At 55.7% G+C, this 19,551-nt stretch overlaps 1 protein-coding gene across 7 annotated transcripts in view; it reads left to right on the plus strand.

Moving 5' to 3' along the window:
- Positions 1 to 19,551, plus strand: part of EIPR1 (EARP complex and GARP complex interacting protein 1) — a 121,265-nt gene that overhangs the window by 69,934 nt on the left and 31,780 nt on the right. For all 7 annotated transcript variants that reach the window (XM_042933779.1, XM_042933777.1, XM_042933782.1 and 4 more), the window contains one exon: positions 14,109 to 14,265. In XM_042933779.1, coding sequence (XP_042789713.1) covers positions 14,109 to 14,265 — 157 coding nt within the window. The remainder of the gene's footprint in view (positions 1 to 14,108; positions 14,266 to 19,551) is intronic.

Genomic DNA, 19,551 nt, shown 5'->3' on the forward strand with positions numbered 1-19,551 from the left:
GGGCGGGGAGGCTGGGCGGTGGGCAGGCACCCTGTCCTGGCATCTCTCAGGGCTCTGGCACAGGCACACAGCCATGGCTTCTGAGTGCTCGGTTGCCAGAAAGAGCCCGGTCACCATGTAGTCGGGTTCTAGAGACGAGTGGACTCTCTGTTGGTCAGAAGGTGACTCCGGCCGGGGAGAGAGCCCAGGGCCCCTCAGGGAGGCAGCCTCGAGAGGAGCCTCTGGTGGAGCAGCCTGGGCCCAGCTGCAGACCCGGCGGTCAGGATGGAGAGGGTGGTCCAGGCCGGGCCGTCTGCCTCCTGATGTTGTGTCCTGCCAGGGTGTCGGTGCTCAGTGTCCTGGGGGGCAGGGCTGTGTTGGAGGGGACGGTGCCGTGGGCAGCCTCGCGGGGGGCTGACAGGGGAGTGGAGTGTGTTCCTGGCAGCGTGTGAAAGAAGCGGTCCCTTGCGGAACGTTCTCAGCAGCGACCCTGGCGTCCGTGGGCAGAGTGGGGCCATCGGTCTGGGGATGTATGTGTGCCGGGCCCAGGGGCACAGTGGTGGGGCTGGGGGTGTCCTTCACCAGGTGCGCGTGTCCCTGGGATTCTCAGGAATCATTCCGGAGGACGGCCCAGGAGCTCCTGGGAGGGCAGGCGCCGGCCGCCCTCTGGGACGAGGGGACGTGTCTGTGCTTCATCCCTAGCCGGGGGGCCTGTTGTCCAGGAGCGTCGGGCACTTGTTTCACACCCGGCAAGGGAAAGGAGACGCTTGTGCCCAAGCTGACACCGTAAACACATTGTCTCTTTAGGTGACTTTCATCCTTTTGACAGTCTGCGGGTTATAGAGCGGGTGTCGGCGTCGAGAAGGCAGATTACTTCTCCAGGGTTGCGCAGCAAGTAAAAGGTGGGTGGGGACACAGGTCAGGGCCTGTCTGGTGGCAAAGCCCATCCGAGTGACCCTGTGGACACCTCTCTGTCTGCTCTGAGCACCCGGGAGGCCCTTACACAAAAAGAAAGGAACCCTTAAAACTGCGTGTGTGAAGGGGTGTCCCCGCTTTGTAAGGATGTTAGGCGGGCAGACAAGTCAGTGTTTGTTTGGGAAGCACTTTGGAGATCGCCGCATGAGTGCGCTGTGTTTGCTGCCTCCTCAGGCCGCCCCTCACTTCTTACTTTAATGCTGTCCGTCTCCGACTTTGGGCCAGGGCATTGTCACTGGGCCCAGTCTTCTTCTGTATCGTCCTTCTTACGTGAATGATTCCTGTAAAATGCCCTCCGCCATATCCAGTTTTCGTTTCAGGACATCGAAGAAACATCTCAGACACCGTGGAGCTGTCCGCCTACAGAATCCGTGTGTACTCTGTGGAGCCCCGCCCCCCGGCCGCTCCCACGCTGGTTCCCTCTGCACCCCCAGGCCGTGGGGCCGTGCTTTGTCCCCCGACATCTCTACCCCTGCGTCCCTCCGCGCCCCACCCTGCCACTTCCTTTACGTCCTCGTTCCCAGTGGGTGATTCTCCTGGGGGTTTCTGATCTGCCAACCGGATGTTGTTTCTAGGCATTTTACTTAGTTCTTCTAAAAATTTTCCGGCTCAATTTTGGTGGTGTTTTTTGCTTGATCACGTTTTTGATTCCAGCTCTTATTTTTTGGTGAGTACTTTAAAGATTCTAGTGCCTGAAGTCATTGGAATTCTCACTCTGGGGTTCCTCCTTCCGGCAAGCTCCCACTCAGAGGCAGTACCGCTGGTGTGAATTTTATCCTGTTTTATTGCTCGCCCCTGTTGGGCTGTCCTAGTTCTGTGGGAGTCCCGAGGGGCCGGCCCCTGGGCACATTCTTCTAGAGTTTGCATCCTCTGGAGACCGCCTGCGGCTGCCAACGGCCAGGACTTCTGGTTAAATTCTTGACCTAGGACTTCCCAGTCCAGGACACCAGCGGTGTGACTTCCGTGAGGGCCGGGGCGGGGTGCAGAATGTCAGGTGGACTGCCGTCTGCTTGGGGCTGTAGCTGAGATAAACACGCGTTGCAGACGTGTCTCTGTGCCAGCACATGCTTTTAAAGAGAAAGTGGCCCTTCGGGAGCCTAGACTTTTGCCAAGGTCCCAATCCCGATACGGTACCTGTGTGGGCCTCCTGGCTATTTCCTGTTCGACGTGTCGTCCGTAGATTCCTGGTGGAGACAGGGATTGAAAGGGCAGCCTGAGCTGACCTTTCTGGTTCCAACAACAGCTGTAGTCTTTGCTCCTGATCATCACATATGTGTGTGTGTGTGTGTGTGTGTGTGTGTATATATATATACACACATTGTACTTTCTGAAAGCACGACTGTGCATTTAAAAATACAGATAAATATTTTACAGAAGTGTAAGTTTTTTCGGGATGTATAATTAGCGGTATTGCTAGAATCAAGTTCCTGAATCTATTAAGTTGATAAACGAAAGGAAATGTTAATAACCGTAGTGGGAGAGAACAATAAACTCTTTACTTCCTTCCTGGGCTTCTCATATAAATATCAAACTGCCTCGTGGCCATGTTACCTGGGTATCTCCTAAACTTTTCCAGAGCAACACAACCGAAACTGTGTTTTTTCTAGGTTACTCACCCTTGAATGATGCCACTGTCCTTTTAGACATCAGGGTGAATTTATCCTTGAGGGTCAAGAAACCACACCAGGTGTTTTGTTTTGTTTTACGGAGAGAGTGCCGATGTGTGAGCATGCATGGGAGCCATGACCCTGGGATCATGACCTGAGCTGAAATCAAGAGTTGGATGCTCAACTGACTGAGCCACCCCCCGCCCCTGGCATCCCACCACACCTGGTGTTCCAGAAGGAGGGCATTTCACACAGTGTGGATGGGGACTTCAGGCAGAAACGGGGGGATGCTGGTGGGACCCGGATCTTACGCTACAGGAAGCGGCTTGCACCCCGCCGTAGAGGGGCCAAGGCACACGGTGATGTTACAGGAACCCGGGAGCCTGCCGGCACATGCTCTGCAGGCTGGGCGCTGGGGGGAGGGCCGCCGTCCACACCCTAGGTCTTGGGAGCCTCTCTGTAGTTGAGAGGCCACGGCGAGCGTCCGTTTTGGGCGGGTGGACTCTCCGTGCTTGTTCTCAGCCGTCCGCCTGCACGCCCGCCTTGCTTTGCTTCTGTTCTCTTCTTTCGCCGCCTTTCGCCACTGCTGTGCAGGCCACTTCCCGCTGGCACCGGGAGCTCCTCCCTGGGGAGCAGAGGTCGTGCAGCCACCAGATTAGGAACCCGCTGTGCTTTCGGGGCCCGCCCGGACCGGATTTTGTCTGGAATGAACAGAGTTCCCGCTCGCCGTCAGACGCGTCTGCCTCTCCTCGTGGTGAGGCAGGTCACGTGACACCCGTTCTGTCGCGGTTTTTGCCTCCCACGACCAAGCAGTCCCCTCCCGCCCCCTGGAGCTGGTTCCTGACAGCAGGGTGATTACGTGTGTAAGTGGGCACCGCAGGGCAGCGGGGCCCGAGGTCTGCCCTGCGCCTCTGCCCTGCGGCTCGCCAGGGGCTCCCACGGTGGTCGTGTTTGGCGTGGACGCTGGGAGCACCGGCGGGTGCTTGCGCCTGGGCCTCTCTCGGTTCAAGCTCCACTCAGGCGTCGGCCTGCCGGTTCGCTGGGTTAGGGTCCCGTGGTCAATGTGTCATTGCTTCCCAGATTCAAAAAGGCCACCCAAAGTTGGGTCTCCTCGTTTCAAAGATGCCCCAGCACGGTCCAGATGGCTGGACCCTTCGGAATGTCACTTAGGCGGTGCCACTGGAACCCCACAGGCTTTCTCCTCACTGTGCACCTGCCTTTCATTCTCCCTGAGACGCGGTGTTTGCCATCTGGGTCCCGAGGTGGAAACCAGCTAGCAGGGCAAGCAGGGGATCTGGTACAAGGAGTTACTAACTACGACAGAAGAGTAACTGGTACCTCATAGGATGGTACTCGAGGGTTCAGGGTACCCAAGGAGGGGGACGTGGAGGGTTGCAGACCGTGCTGGAGAAGGCATGGCTCAGGCCACTGGATGGCAGGGGAGGAGGGGTGCGGCCGGCTGGATGGCAAGGGGAGGAGGGGTGTGGCCCTCTGGACGGCAAGGGGAGGAGGGCTGCAAGGGGAGGAGGGCTGCGGCCGGCTGGATGGCGGGGCAGGGGGGGAGGGGAGGAGGGGAGGAGGGGCGGACTGTGGTGGGAAAGGCTTGGCCAGCCTGCAGCCCTGGCCAGCGCGAGCTGGCGAGCAGCACTGGGCAGGAGTAGGCCACCCGTGGGCTCAGGTGGTCACAGCAGCCACGGCAGGGCGTGGAGGGAGAGCCCTCGGGGCCGTGGGCAGGCGTGGAGGGGCCTGCGGAAGGAACCGGCACGCCAGCCTGGGCGTGCGGCCTCCTACCCCGAGGTTCTGAGTCAGGAGGGCCGTAGGAAGGCTGTTGCCAGGCTGAGGCAGCAGGGTCATAGACAGACGAGGGTCCAGGGCCCGTTCGGGGGCCGCGCTCCTCGGACACCCTCACACCACACCGCTCACGGGACCCCATTGCAGTGGAGGCCCTGGGTTATCTCTGCGCAGGGTGTGAAGGCACACACAGAGCTGGGAGCTGGTCTGTGCACCGAGCAGGAAGGTCAGCGACGGTTCTTGGTGCGGGGCCAGGGCGTAAGCATCTCAGGCTCTGTGGGCCGTGCAGCCCCTCTCTCGTATGCTTTCCTTTCCTTTTCTATGTCCGTTAAAGTGCAAACCATCCTTAGCGGGCGGGCTGTGCAGAAACGGGCAGGGAGCCGGATTCGGGGCAGGCCGGGCCCACCCGGGACGAGGTTCGGGTGGGGAGCCGAGAGCCCTGATGGGGGCTGGCCGGGGTGGGGGCCGCTGCCCCAGCTGGTGACGGCGCCTGGCTTTGGGCGAGAGTGCTCGATCCGTATCTGTGTCTCTGAAGCCGGGGGCTGCTCTGTGTTGCCCCTGTGGCACCAGCACAGCAGAAGTAGCTGCCTCATGAAACCTTTGTCATAATCCGCTGTCGTTCTCCGAGAACTTCTCCCGCTGCACAGGCCCAGCCGGGGCCTTGGTGGGACCTGGTAGAGACCAGCATGCCAGCACCTTCCAGGGCTTTGATGGTGAGCGGAGCTGTCCATTCCCACTGGTGCGGCCAGTGGTGCCGCCTTTGGTGACTATCCTGATAGGGAAGGTCCTTCCCGTCATCCCCGGGTCTGCTGTCTCTGCCCAGCCTGCCCCTTCCCTTGATACGTTCGGGAATCTGGCGATCGCTGCAGGTTGGTTGGCCGGTCCTCTTCGAGGTGGACGGGGGCCACGAGTCCCTAGGTCTGGCTGTTGGCCGGGTGGTACCCCTGGGCTCACTGTGCATTCTCACAGGTCTGGACCCTTCCTTGCCCTTCCCGTGGTGCCAGCATCGTGGACCTCTGAGGTTGGCTCTTTCTAGGGAAGGCTTGGAGGAAACTTTGTCTATTCCGCAGCAGTGTGATAGGGTCCTTCCTCAAGGGGGCCTGGGTCCCCCTAAGGGCAGGTGTGCGAACTGTTCTGGGTCAAGAGCCGAGTGAGACGTGGGGACTCTTCACTGGTGGCTCAAGTCAGGTTTCTGCTCGGGGCTGCGTCGTGTTGGTTGCATGGATCGGGGGTGCCTGAGTGTCTGGCAAGGTCTCTTCTCCCCTCACCTGGCCTAACACGCTCTGATTGGCCCTCGGTTCCTGTGCCTGCCTTGTCTGGAGATCACGGCTGGTCCCTGCCCCCATCCACCTTCGTTCTTACAGTCGGGGAGCCCTTGCTGCCCTGACCACCCTCAGAACTGCTTGGTGTGTGGGACCCCCCACACCAGTGCTGGGAGAGGAGGTGACAGGCTGGGCCCTGCTCACTGCCGTCAGTCTGCCTCCTGCATGCCGGCCTCCAGGATTTATCCATGGCGTGCCCTAACGCACGGAACAGCCCGTGCAGAAAGGCGTTTTTAGGCCCAGCCCTGGAGGCCCTGCCTGTCCTGAGTGACTGCTTAGTACAGCTGGATTCTTCTTCATTTGTCCTGCTCAGCCTGCGCCAGACTCAGAGATGGCTGAGCTCTAAAAATAGCCCTCGGATTCCGAACGCGCCCACTGCTTCCCGAGTCCCGCTCCCCACCGCAGCCTCCTCCCCTCCGGCTGGGGATCAGATTATGTCCCCAGCCAGGGCACCGCCAGCCCTTTAGCTGAGCTGACTGGAGCCGCTATTCAGGCTTACAAAGGCTCTAATCTCCTTTGAATTCCTCTAAGCCTGGACTCGGTAATCCCTCACAGCGACAGCACGCTCCACGGGCACCGTCTGCACAGCCTCAAGCACGCCTCTTCCATTCATTGGCCCCGATTATCTTTTTATCTCATTAAGTGCCTTCAGCTCGCGTGCTCCATGTAAAACATAGACAGCGGTGTCACACTGGCCTTACAGACCCAACTTGGTGTCTTCTCTTTCGAAGCAGTGGGCCGTCGAGACTCAGGGCCCTTGGTTTCTTGTCTGACTCTGGCGCGAATGAAGCCAGTTAACTTTACCTGGCCTCAGTTTCCTCCTTCACAGAAAGAAGGGGCAGGGTTCGTCCTGCGTGTTGTGGGAGCTCCCTCCTCGCTCACGTGGCTGTGGTTTCTGCCACAGGCTTGGTTTCTTGCGGCCACTCGGGCCCTGCCCTCCAGGGGCTCTGGTCGTCATGATAGTGATTCAGCACAGGCAGGTACATTACAGGACCTAGCTTCAGGATGGGCCTAAAAACAGTGATAAAAGCAGAATGCCTCACCGGTTATTACAGCATTTTCCTTCTAAAGATCAGGTTTTCCTTCTTAAAAGCACCTTAGTTTCTTTGATAGCTGCTGGATTTGCGTTGAATGCTCTGTTGAGATTCATACAGATATGGAAATCCTCAGAGTTTCAGAACCAATTTGCATGTCTCGATGGGTGTGCTTCAGCGTTTCTTATTCAGCAGTGTTTACCTTCAGTTTCATCTGCTCCTGAGGATTTGGAGAGTTTCTGATAATGCCTGCCACATTCCTTGGACCTAAAGCGCACTCTTATCAGCAAATTTTGCCGCCTCTTGCATTTCTGGGGTGGGTGCTGTTGGCAGGTGCCCCGGGTCACTTTCTGGTCTTTCTCAGGATGATTTTTAGAGGTTACATTTCTCAGGAAGTGAGTTTGCACTCACCTTGTACCCATCACGTTTTCATAATAAATTCTGCCAAGAAGGGGCGCCTTGGTGGCTCAGTCCGTTGAGCGTCTGACTCTTGATTTTGGCTCAGGTCATGATCACAGGGGCTTGGGATCGAGCCCTGTGTCCGACTCTGCACCGAGCGTAGAGCCTGCTTGGGATTCTCTCTGTCTCTCTCTGTACCCCCCACCCCCACTCCCACCCCGCTCTCACTCTCGGTTTCTCTCTAAAAAAAATAAAAATAAAAATTCTGGTAAGGAAATTTTATAATCTTTCAGAAAATCCAAATAAGTTTTCCAGATGCTAGAAAATTTCCTTAAACCATTTACCTTTATTCACCGATATTTAGAAACACCTATGGCTCTCTGTGCCCAGTGTAGTTTTCTGTCTCACATGGACTCGTGTGTCACCACCAGGGTGGGCGTTTCCGTCACTGTCCTGGTTCTTTGTCCAGGCACGTCCTGCCTGGAGGGAGCCCCCCCCCCCCCCCCCCCCCCCGTGGCCTCGGCGCCCTGTGGCACGCCCCCGTGGTGTGTAGCAGCCCCTCGTTTGTCCGCCCTGGAGAGACTTTGCTCACTGTTGGCCCAAGCCACGTGCGCAGAACAAATTGAAGAAGGTTAGAGCGTCCCACGGCATCCTCGTGCTGTGTGGACGGGCCGTGGCAGTCGGTGCTGGAGGCTTGTCCTTCCCAGCAGATTTTGGGGGCCGCACGATGGGTCTGCATCCAGGGCTCCTAGAACGGCAGTGACGGGTCGTCGTCCCCAGCTGTCTCCCTGGTGGCCTTGTGGCCATTATCCCTTCTTGCCCATGTTGGATGCTCCGCACTAGTGTCCCGGCCACCAACTTGTTTTCGGATTCAGCCCGTCTTACACGCTGACGCCAGATTCTTCTTCTAAAGCACGGCAGGCGCTCGGCCTGTTGTGTTTGCACTGATGGAACGCACACCCTCCCTGCCGGCACTCGTGTCCTCGTTCCGGGCGGCCGGCCTCCACCCCGTTGTCTGGGGCAGACGCTCCCCACGCCTCCGCTGGTCTTCAGGCTCCTTTCTGGTCTGTCCTGCCAGGGCCTCAAGCCTCAGTTCTTGTGGCTTTCATTTGTGTGACCCTACCCCACAGTGAACTGTTGGCCTTTCTCCGTCCTGCAAAGCCACCGGGCCCCAGTCCTGCTCGCAGAATGCCTCGGGTCCGCTTCCACGCGCCCCAGTCTCCCTCGTGGCTGGGGTTCGTCGTCCTCCCCACTGGGAAGGCATCTCTCTTTCCTCAGCTCTCTACCTGGACGTCTCTCAAGGCACTCGCAGATCTCGTCCTCGTATCAGTTAACCATCTGACTGTTTTGCGTCATTGTCGACAGGGTCTGTATCTGACTCTGTTCTCATTCCCAGACGGAGGCGTGGAGATGGTTAGACCTGGTGGCTAGATGGTGTTACAGGCAGGTTCTTGTGGCCTGACAAACACCCACATCATTTCAGTGGCTTGTTGACCATTGTCGCTTGTGGTTTGAGGGGATCTCTGCTCTGTCTCTGAGAAGAGCACCGCGTCCAGGGGAATTAGGACCTTCAACCCTGCAGAGCCCAGAGTTAGGCCTGTGGGTCCTGGGGGAAGAGTAAGTGGGCTCAGCCCTGCTGTCATTCCATGTTGCCAGGGCTGTGGGCTCCCGCGTCAGGGACACAGAACCACGTAGAAGTATCCGGTTTCCAGTCCCGTGTTGGGGACATAGTACCACGTAGGAGTATATAGTCTATGCAATTGTCCTGTGCCTCAGGGGCTTGCCTGACTGTGCCCTGGTGGGTGTGATGGGGCTCTCAAATGAGTGATGCTTGGGCCACCCATCAGGTCCCAGAGGCGTGGCCCGAGCAGTTTTTAAAAGTGCATGTGATTCTTCAGAACCCTGAGATTCTCCCCACGAAGCCCTCGTGGTCCCATTTCTCCCCCTGACCCCTTTCACACAGCGGGGCCAGCAGACCACGTGTCTGCAGCCTGACCTTGCCGCGGAGCCCGTGGCGCCAGCTCCCGTGCAGGCGGCAGCCTCCTCCAGTCGCCAGGCATCTGGGCTGGCCCGGTGTTGTGGGTGCAGCGTGTCCGCTGCGGGATGAAGAGGTCCTCGGGCGCTGTGCCTCCTCCTCTGGGCACGTAGCCTGCAGCTTCTCCGGGGTACTGGGCCTCAGACCCCGCCCGGCGCCGGGGCCCGAGTCTCCATGGGGTATCTCCCCCTGCTGGCCGGGGTCTGCTGCACGCTGCGTGGGGCCGTCAGTGCACGTTCCGCAGGGCGTCCCCACGTCTTCGGAGCGTATCTGGCAGCAAGCAGGGGCACTGACGCAGCCCTGCGGCAGAACCACGTGTGGTTTCCTCCTCGTGGAAATGCGGACGGTGTCGGGTCCTCCGCCTTCACTGGGATAGGAAAGAAGGCGCGTGGAGGTCAGCGTCCATGTGTCACGTACCTGAGGCTGGTGGCGGTCCTCTTGACGGGGACCCGTGTCTGGCACCGCAGCTGTGAGCGGGACGCCAGCTCGGTTGAGCTTAGAGGAGCCCGCGGTCTGTCTCCAGGACCCGCTGACTTTGTGCGGAGGCCAGAAGGTGGATGCGGCAAGGCCCTTCCATGCCCTTGATCGCTAACGTAGGCACGTGTGTCCGCCACCTGTGATGGGGTGGGAGCATCAGCGTCAGTCCTGCTGTGCGTTCATGGACCATGGGAACGAGCACCGGGTGGGTCTGTAGAGCCAGGAGATCTGCTGTGACCAGGCGTTGTCCGGGCCTTTTTTGTTACGTGGCCCTCCAATGTCCCCACTCTAACAGGGGACATGACACTTGGGGTCTCAGACCTTGTGTTCAGCAGGTCTTGAACCACTGAGCATTGCCCTTTGCTCAGTGTACGACCACCACGTAAGTCGCGGTAGGTCTTCTTGGGTGCACTCTGGGGTAACGGTCACTGTCGGCACTTGCCCCATCACTGTGGCTTCCGAATTCCCGGAGATCTGGCCATATTTTCTGTCAGTGGGTTTTAGGTCTGAAACTGGCTCAGATCGGTGCCGGGTAAGGGATTGTGACTTTTAGTGGGGTGACTTCCCTCAGCCTCCTGCTCATCCGTTCTTGTTTTCCTTTGAATTCCTTTGAATTCGTATGTGTGTGTGAACGTATGTACTAGGCAGGCAGGGCTCTGTTGAGCGACCATCTGTTTTGCTCCTAGGAATACCGTCTCTTGTTATCTGTCGCCACAGCTCTCGGCCAGTTGGCCTTCCCCAGCTGGCACGCTGCCTTGTTGGTCATTATGATAATTGCTACCCCCGACTTCTGGCAGTCACACACCATCCCCAGGCTGCGGTTGCTGTGGGGCCAGGTTTAGCTGCCGGAATCGGGAGTGGTCACAAAGCTTGTTATCAACCAGTCACACTCTGTGACAGCCTCTCCTAAGAGTGGAATTGTTGGGTTATTTGGTAAGTGAATGCTCAGCTGCCAAAGGGTTTCCCAGAATGTCTGCACCGTGTTAGGGTATCTCCAGCCCCAAAGGTCTGCACCGTGTTAAGGTTTGTCCAGCCCCGAACGTCTGCACCGTGTTACACTATCTCCAGCCCCAAATGTCTGCAGAAGACCCATTTGTTCCACGTCTTTTCCAGTGCTTGGTTTTGTTCATCTTTTTAAAATGAAATTTTAGCCATTTCGCAGGTGTGTAGCACATCTTGTTTGGTTTTATTTTGCATTTTTCTAGTTACCGTTGATGTTGAGCATCCTTTCTGGTGATTGTTAATCATTCATGTTTCCTCTTCTTTTTCTTTTTCTTTTTATTTTTTTTAACTTACTTATTGAAAAAGAGACGGGGGTGGGAAGAGAGAGAGAGGGAGAGAGAGAATCCTAAGCAGACACTAGGCTGTCAGCATACAGTCTGATGCAGGGCTCAGTCTCACTACGCGTGGGCTCATGACCTGAGCTGAAATCAAGAGTCATACACTTAACTGACTGAACTGCCCAGGCACCGCCCCCATTCAGGTTTTTTCTTGAAGTGTTGATTCAGTGTTCTGCCATTTTTTAAATTTGGGTTGTTTCTTTTATTAAATTGTAAGAGTTCTTTATTATGGATACAGGCCCTCTGTCAGATAAATATATTATGAGTATTTTCTTCCAGTCTTCGTTTTTTTCATGATATCCTTCCAAGAGCAGAAGTTTTAAGTTTTGTGAAGTTCAATGTCTGTTGTTAGATAGAAGCTTTTAATTTTAATGTGGTCTATATTATCAGTGTTTTCTGTTATGATTTGTGTTTTATTCTGCCCTACTTAAGAAATATTTGCTTATCCCAAGATTGTGAGGATATTCTACTATGCGTTGTAGAAAGGATTTGTATTATTTTGTCTTTCACATTTTTATCTTCAGTCTGTGTGGAATTAGTTTTTGTGTATGTTGTGAGATAGGATAATACTTCATTTTTCATGTGAATATACGATTGATCCATCATCTTTTATTGAAAATACCATGCTTTGACCGTTCCAGTGCAGTGGTATTTTTGTTATAAGTCAGGTGACCATTCTTGATAAGGTCTGTTCCTAGATTGCATTTTCTTTCTTTGGTCTATGTACCTGTGTACCGATACCAAGTTAATCCTGGATTTGTAAGTCAGCCAGATTTGTTCCTGTGCCCGGCTGTTTTGGCTGTGTGGACAGCTCACATTTCCATTTAATTTTAGAAGTACAGAAACAGGTTGTCAGCTTCTATCCAGAAAGCCTTTTGGAACTTTAATTAAGGTTCACGGGTGCCTTACAATAGTGAAGCTTCCAATCTATGAACATGGTATACCCTCCTTGGATAGGCCTGTGCTTTCTCCCAGCAGTGGTTTTAATTTTGCTGCATACAGGAGGCCTTACACCTCTGTAGTTTGAGATTTTATTGGATATTTGATTTTTTAATGTGATTGTTAATATTTTTAAAAAAATTTCCTAAAGTGTTGTTGTTATCTATAGGTATCCAGTTAAATTTTATATATCACCTTGGTGTTCAACAGTTTTGCTAAATTCCCTGCTTTGTTTCTAAGAGTATAGTGTGTGTAGACTGTCAGGTTTTCTACACCCATTATCATTAGCAAGTAGTGGTGTTTTCATTTCTTCTTTTCCCAGTCTTACACCTTTATTTTTTCCTTGATGTATGAAGTAGGCAGGACCTCTAGTAGATTGTTAAGTAAAAGTGGTAATACAAAACCTTCTTGTCTAATTCCTCTTCTCAAGGGGAAAGCATTTGGTATCTCTCCCTCACTGCTGTGTTTGCTGGGTGAGCAGGGAGTTACAGGGAAAGACACCTGAGCAGAGTTCCTCAGAGAAGGAATTTGTTCTGTGGGGACTTTGCCAGAGACGAGCTGTGTGCATTTCACTCATCTTGTAGAGAAGCTACAGTTAGTTCTCACGCGGGTGGCTCCATCACTCTTCGCATTAGAGAGTTCTTTTTTCTGTCATTTAGGAAGACGGATATAATCTGTGCGTGTACGGGGTGAATGTCTCAGGCGTTCCTTTCTTCTCTCTGCCTCAGAGTCACCAGTTAGATATTCTCGTATTTTAGGAATGCCATCGCCGCTTCTCAGGCTCTGCAGAAAGACCGTGTGCTGGAAACTTCCACAAGAAAATGAGTTTCTCGTGTAGAAAGTCCATGGTGCACTGCATTGTCAGAGGTGAAACGGGAAGGTGACCGTTAGGTGTGTGGCCCGGCAAGCTGTATGGGACGTGAGCCCCGACCTTGGGGTCAGAAGGCCCTGGTGGAAACCCCTATCCTCCCGCCTGTCCTTTGATCGTGGCCGACAATGGCAATCCTGCCCCTGAAGCCCGGCATCACCTGTTATGTTCACTGGTGCGTTGTTTGGCTGATCAGTTGGTGTTTGGATTGAAGGGCCGTTGCAGCTGCTCAGTGGGACGTTTTCCAGTGTGGCATGAGGCCCTTTCTTCTTCGTATTTCATGCGGGAAACCTTGTGCACGCGGTATTCTCTCTTGTTCTGCATTTCTTTTATGGTCCTCACTCGATGTCAGCCTGGTGATTTAATGTTGAAACCTGTTCCTTGATTTACCATCATGTACTAAAAGGCCTTTAAAAGGGAACGTGTTTAGCACAGATGCAGTGTGGTACTGAACGGAAAACATATTTGAAAGGATTTATATTTAGGGATTTATGATTTAATTTTTGTCCCATAATGTTAAACCTGATTCGTTTTGGTCTTCTGTGTCTCCCTGTCGTACTGAACAGTCGTGCAGAGGGGCAGAACCCGGTGCCTGGCGTGTTCCTGGAAACAGGTGGCCCTGGTCTTTCTTGTCTTGGTGTCCTTATCCACCAGGAGGCATTTCAGAGCGCTCCACGACAGATCCCCGGGGGCTCTGAGTGGTGGGGACTGAGCAGCCGCCGTCGTCTGCGGGAGATGCCGTGTCCACGCGGCGCCAGCGGGCACTGGGCCGCACGCTGCCCGGAGAGCCAGGGCACAGCAGACACGACGCCTGGTGCGCTTCAGCGTGTGGTTCCCACCTGCCCGTCCCCTCCCCTCCGCGCACGGGGGTCCGGCGGCACTGGCGACACGGTTTCCAGACGGAGACTTCTCAAGGTGCCCGGTGCCGGTGCGGGATTCCCTCGTACAGCCGTGAGGAGCGCCTGTTCGCCGCCAGCCTTACGCCCGAGCGGCCCTCACGGGGTGTCTGTCGCACGCCCACCCCCGCGTTTTGCTCCCTGTCGTGAAGAACCGTTGAGGAAGCACAGAAGGAAATCGATTTGGAGGAAAATCAAATTTTCTTCTGAAGCAGAGTGGTGGTTTTAAAACAGGGAGGCAGGGGTTAGGCGGCTGCTGGCGGGGAGCCTGCCTGTCCCGCTTGCTGACTCTGGGTGTGTGCCCCCCGCCCTGCTTGCTCCCTGCCCTTCAGATGTTCGAAAGGGCAGGCGCGCTCTGCCTCGGCGTCTGTGTGGATGGCGGTGCGCCGTCTGGGCCGCGGCCGCGAACCAAGCTCTGTTGACATGACCCTCTGTTTATTCCCCAGCCTCAGACAGCAAGGTCCTGACGTGTGCGGCCGTGTGGAGGATGCCGAAGGAATTGGAGCCCGGCAGCCACGAGTCCCCTGATGACTCATCGAGCCCCGCACACACCCTGGAGCTGCTCTGTCACCTTGACGACACGGCCCACGGCAGCGTGGCCTGGTAGGGTTCCGCCTGTCTCGTACGCCGGGGACAAGCCTGCAGTAGACGGCGTGCGGCCGCAGACTCCCGTGGTAGGGCCCGCGGCGCACGCTCGGGACTCTGCTCTCCTGTGAAAAGACGGTGTGAATGGCTTTCTGTCTGTCTCTCTCGTTTCCTGGTCCTTGTTCTCCAGAGCGGACACGTTCACGGAAACCCTGCCACAAACATCGTGAAGGAGCCTGTGTGCAGGCCTCCTTTTCGTCGAGACCAGTGTGGCCAGGCCCGTGCCGGGAGGGTGGCGGAGGCGGGCGCCGCAGAGGTCTTCGGCGTTCTGTCGCTCTTTCGCTTCTAAATACGGTCGTATTCAGCGGTCCTAAGCGTCAATCAATTGTGTCTTTAGGTTGAAGGCTCACAGTTCCTTCTTCTGTGGCCTGAATGAGGATATGCCGTGTGCCCACCTCGCTGCACCCCCGAGCCGCCACGCCTTTACCCTTGCCTTCGTTCCCCTGCGTGTCGTGTGTGGGGCCCGGGGGTGGACACGCACCCGGTTCATCCGGGTTGCCTGGCCTGTCGCCGCCCGCGTGTTGCGATGGAGGCGCAGCCGCACCCGCCCGTTCCCCAGGGGAGCCTCCGCCGAGTGCTGCGAAATCCTGAAGCCTCCGCAAATGCAGAAGGCCATGCTTTCTAGAAGGGCCTGAGAGAGCGTAACGTTGCTACCGGTGTTTACCGTTACAGTGGTGATTACCGTTTTCCTTAATACAGCAACGCTTCCGTGTGTGTGCACACACGTGTGCACGTGTGAGAGAGAGCCGTATCCTCTGTACACCCAATGCTGTTTTAGTTTAATCTACCGATTAAGTACGTTTAATCCAACACATCTTTACTAAGCACCTGCTGCATGCACTTGCTGGGCCCCAGGGATGCCAGGTGGTGGGGGGGACCCGGCCCCAAGCAGACACGCATGATCTCTCAGGGGACACTCATGGTGTGCACATGTAGGTGACCCAGGGCAGGCCGCAGCATGTGCTGAGATCGTTGTGAACCGTGTCCCTTGAGCCCCCCGGGGAAAGAGGAATTAATGATTACTGCTGGGATTGAAGAGGGATTTACTTGGGAGCTGACACGTGGAGCTGGGACTGATCCAGTCTCGGCATCAGCGGGGAACAGGGAGCAGACCTGCCCGTCGGCGCCCCCTGCGGGTCTGGAGGCCTCTGTGCTCCCGTGCGGGAGGTGTGGTCTTGTGGGTGCCAGGCTGCCACCACGTCCACAGTCAGTTATCCGTATGGAGCCGGCAGACCCCCCCCCCCCCCCTGCAGGAAGCAGAGCTGCACAGGAGCCCCGCGGCTCCCACGAGGGGTCACCGGAGTGCGGAGCGAGCCTGGCAGCGGGGGCACGCCTGGAGTTCACCTTTCGGTCAGTGCTACAGTTGCTGCAGACACAGGCTCGCGTGTGGATGCGAGTGTGAGAGTGCACGTAGGCATGTGTGTGAGTGTCGGGGGGTGGGGGGCACGTAAGACACGGTGCAGGCCAGCAGCGACTGCGGGGAATTTGGCGTGTGCAGAGGGCGTCTGTGCCTTTGGCTAGTGCACACATGGGCCGAACTTAGGGGAGTTGAGGGAGGGGCTGCTGGTCTGCGTCCCCAAAATGTTCTGGCAAAAGTGGCCACACCAGTCTGCGTGTGCTGCCGGGAGGTGAAGGTCAGTGAAATGTTAAGTCTGGGTCACACCCATGATCACATTTCTGTCATCACAGCCCCTGTGGCACAGCCCATTATCACACCCCGTTATCACACCCCTGTGAGCACACCTTGTGAGCACACTCTGTGAGCATACCCTGTATGAACACACCCCTGTGAGCGCACCTCATTATCACACCCCCTGTGACCACACCTCGCGGTCATACCCCCTATGATTGCACCCCTGTGAAAGGGGAACTTGTTAGGAAATAATTGTTGGCATTTAAACACACGCAGATGAACTGTCTTCCTTAAATCCACTTTGGAAGTCCGCTCTCCTGAATCTGCGGCCCTTGTTCACAGTGTCTCTTGAATTCCTTTTATTCTCTGCTGTATCACTAGGTGTTTGCTGACTTTTTCCCTGAGGTAGCTGTGATCCACCTGCATTGTAAGAACAACACAGATGGATCCTGTGTGCCGTCGCCCATCTCCCCCAGTGCTGACGTTGCCTTCCTACCATGCACTGTCACCGTTGGGAGCTGGGGGTGTACCTTCGGTCCTCTGCCATTTCACCACGTGTGTCTATTTGTGCAGCCATCCCGTGGCCAGGACACAGGACCGGGATCCCTCCTGCTACCTGTTTGTGGCCATAGCCCACTCCTCCCCATGCCGCATCCTTAATCCCCAGCAGGCATGAGTCTGTGCTCTGTCCTATAGACTCGTCACATTGAGAATATTCTATGAATGGGATCGTCCACTCTGGAAGCTTCGATAGTAGCTTTGTGCGCTCACCGTGATTCCCTGCAGACTCATCCTGGTTGTCACATGTGTCCATCGGTGGCTCTTTCCCTTTATTCTGAAGAGGGGTCTAAGGGAAGATGGGGCACAGCTTGTGTGACCACTCACCTATTGAGAAACAGAGGCCACCACTCACCTATTGAGGGACAGCTGGGCCTCCCCTGGGTTTTGGACATCATGGATGCAGCTACTGTGAGCATGCATGTACAGGTGTTCTCACATCTGTGGGTTTTCCTCCCTCTCAACTGAATGCCCTGGAGTGCAGTTCCTGGGGCGTCTGGTGGTTGAGTGTTTTGATTTGTGCAAACTGCCCCAGCCTTCTCAAGTGACTATGCATCTGACGTTCCCACCAGTGATGTGTGGGGACCCAGTCTTTGCATCCTCGCTGGCCTTTGGGGTTGTTGCGCGTGTTTTTTTTTTTGTTTGTTTTGTTTTTTTAAACTATCTTCAGTGATGTCTTAGCAGACAGGGAATTTGCCTTTTGGAAATTTAAGTTTGGTGCTGTGTGTGGGGTTAAACACGAGGCAACTGCTAATTTTGTCTGTTTGCTTTTTGGTTTGTAAATTGAGGCCGAGAGCAGTTCTGGGAGAGGGGCTCCCAGCCAGGTCCTGAGTGTCGGCCCTGCTGCTGGCCGAAAGGGAGCATCCTGGAAAACCACGCAATTCCCAGTCTGCCCGGGTCGTTGCTGTGCCTCCCATGTTCTGGCACGGGCTCCTGTCCTCAGGGCCGCTCGATGTCTGTTTGCCGTGGAGCAGCTGGGCCCCAGCGTAGATGGCCCCACATGCCCACTTTGGCTCTCCAGCATGCAGGGGGTGGGCAGTGCCCGCAGGCTGACCCTCCACTAGAGATTCACCAGTGTGTCTGGTTCAAGAGTGAAATAGGTGCTCCCGAGCTCCCAACCATGGAGGGAGACAAGGCACTGCCCTAAGGCTGTGTAGGTTTGCTGGAAAGTCACCCACTTCTCAGTCACAAGTGAAGATTACTGAAAAGGAGGAAATGCTTCAGCTGTTACAGTGGCTCGATGGCAGGATCTCTGGAAACGCGCCACGCCCCATGTCTGTTAGGACACACAGTACAAATAAGGCAGCAATCCCTTCCCTTCCTGATTTTCTCAGATCCACACTGTGGGGACCAAGTTGAGCTTAGAGGGACTACCTCGTAGCTTCTGTTCTTGATTAATGAGCCATCAGCTTCTTGGTTCAGTATGACCTCTTCGGAGAGGGCCTTCTTAACCATCCTGTCTAAAATAATCACTGTTCCGCCCCCACCCACGTCTTCCTGTCCTTGCACCCAGTTTTATCCTGTGTAATAGCAGTCACCATGCCTGACGTTGCTGTGTGTGTTCATGCTCCTGTGACCCCGGGCAGGCGCCTTGGCAGGGGCAGGTGCGTCCTCAGCACCAAGGACAGCGCCCGGCCACCGTGCATGCTGTCTCGTGTGAGGGGAGAAGTGGTGCGTCCTCAGCACCAAGGACAGCGCCCGGCCACCGTTCATGCTGTGTTGTGTGAGGGGAGAAGTGACTGTGACCAGGCCCTTCTGAGGTTTGCACGCACCGCCCCCTGTATTTCCCACGTGACCCTGTAAAGTGGGGACCATTGCAGAGGCCGTAACTTGTCCGGGTGCTAAGGAGAAAGCATCCAGCCGTTTTTACTCGGTGGGGTGATTGGGCTTCAGAGCCAGGCAGTCTGACCCCAGAACGACACCAGTGTCCCAGGATTGCCTCCCTGCTGAGTGAGCGAGCAGCAGGAGCCACTTGTGGTCGTCACACTGTGATTTGGAAGTTGTTTCCTTTGCTGGGAGTAGAAATACATCCTCATCAGAATAAGTTCTGAGAATGCTCACACATCTTCCTGCTGGTCCCTTGTGGACAACAAGTGTAAATATATTGTGCTTTCCAGGGGAATTACTCATTTTGAGATAAAGCCACCTTTTTTTTTTGGCATACTCCCCCCCCCCCCCCCCCATACCCCCGGTTTGCTCCTGTGGTCAGTGTGTGGTGACCGTGGATCAGTGTGTGCTGAGCGTGTGGTAAGCGTGGAAGACGTGGCCTTCCGATCTGTTGGTATGTCACGCTGTCCCTCTGGGCGTGTGCCTCCTTCTGGGGTGGTTGTGAGGGGTCTCTGGTGAGCTGTCCAGCTCTGTGTTCATTAGATGCTGGCGTCTCACACAGGTATGAGGTATACCTGTGTATACACAGGTATACCTGTGTCTCGTGAATCAGACAATAGCTCATGACCCTCTTCCACTCTGCCTGTCACCCTGGAGGGAGTGGGACTGGGCAGCCTCACCTGGGACCAGGCCGCAGTGACATCCCTCAGATGATGGCCCCAGGATGAGCTCATTCGGCTCACCGCCGGCCACCTGCAGGGCGGTTGGATGCTTTTACCAAAGTGATGTTTTCACTGTCTACAGGGCATCTGGCCCCAGCGCATTTCAGTGTGTGTGTGTCAGATGCCTTGTGTTGTTCTGGGATGGGAAGGGACCTACACAGCTCAGTGAAATTAATAAGAGCCCCCTTACTGTGTTAAATGAGGTAGGAGAGCTGAGCCCGGGGCATGCGTGTCATTGGCCCTTTTTCCACTTTCCAGGGGTAGGTAAGGGTGGGCTCTTCACGGCACCCCCTCTTACAGGGTGGTTTTCCCACAAAGGTGGGGCTTCTCCGTGAGTCAGCAACGAGACCAGCAGCTCAGGGCGTCCGTCATTGTCCGCAGTGTGGACTGTGGGGGTTGGTACTGGAGTGAGTGCAGACCCAGTGTGGCCCCCTGTCCTATCACACCAGCGTCATCGGGGCCCTGGTGGAGTGTCAGGAGAAAGGAGGCAGTGATTTGCTGAGA

The sequence above is a fragment of the Panthera leo genome, chromosome A3 (assembly GCF_018350215.1).
Source record: "Panthera leo isolate Ple1 chromosome A3, P.leo_Ple1_pat1.1, whole genome shotgun sequence".
Classification (NCBI taxonomy): Eukaryota; Metazoa; Chordata; class Mammalia; order Carnivora; family Felidae; genus Panthera; species Panthera leo.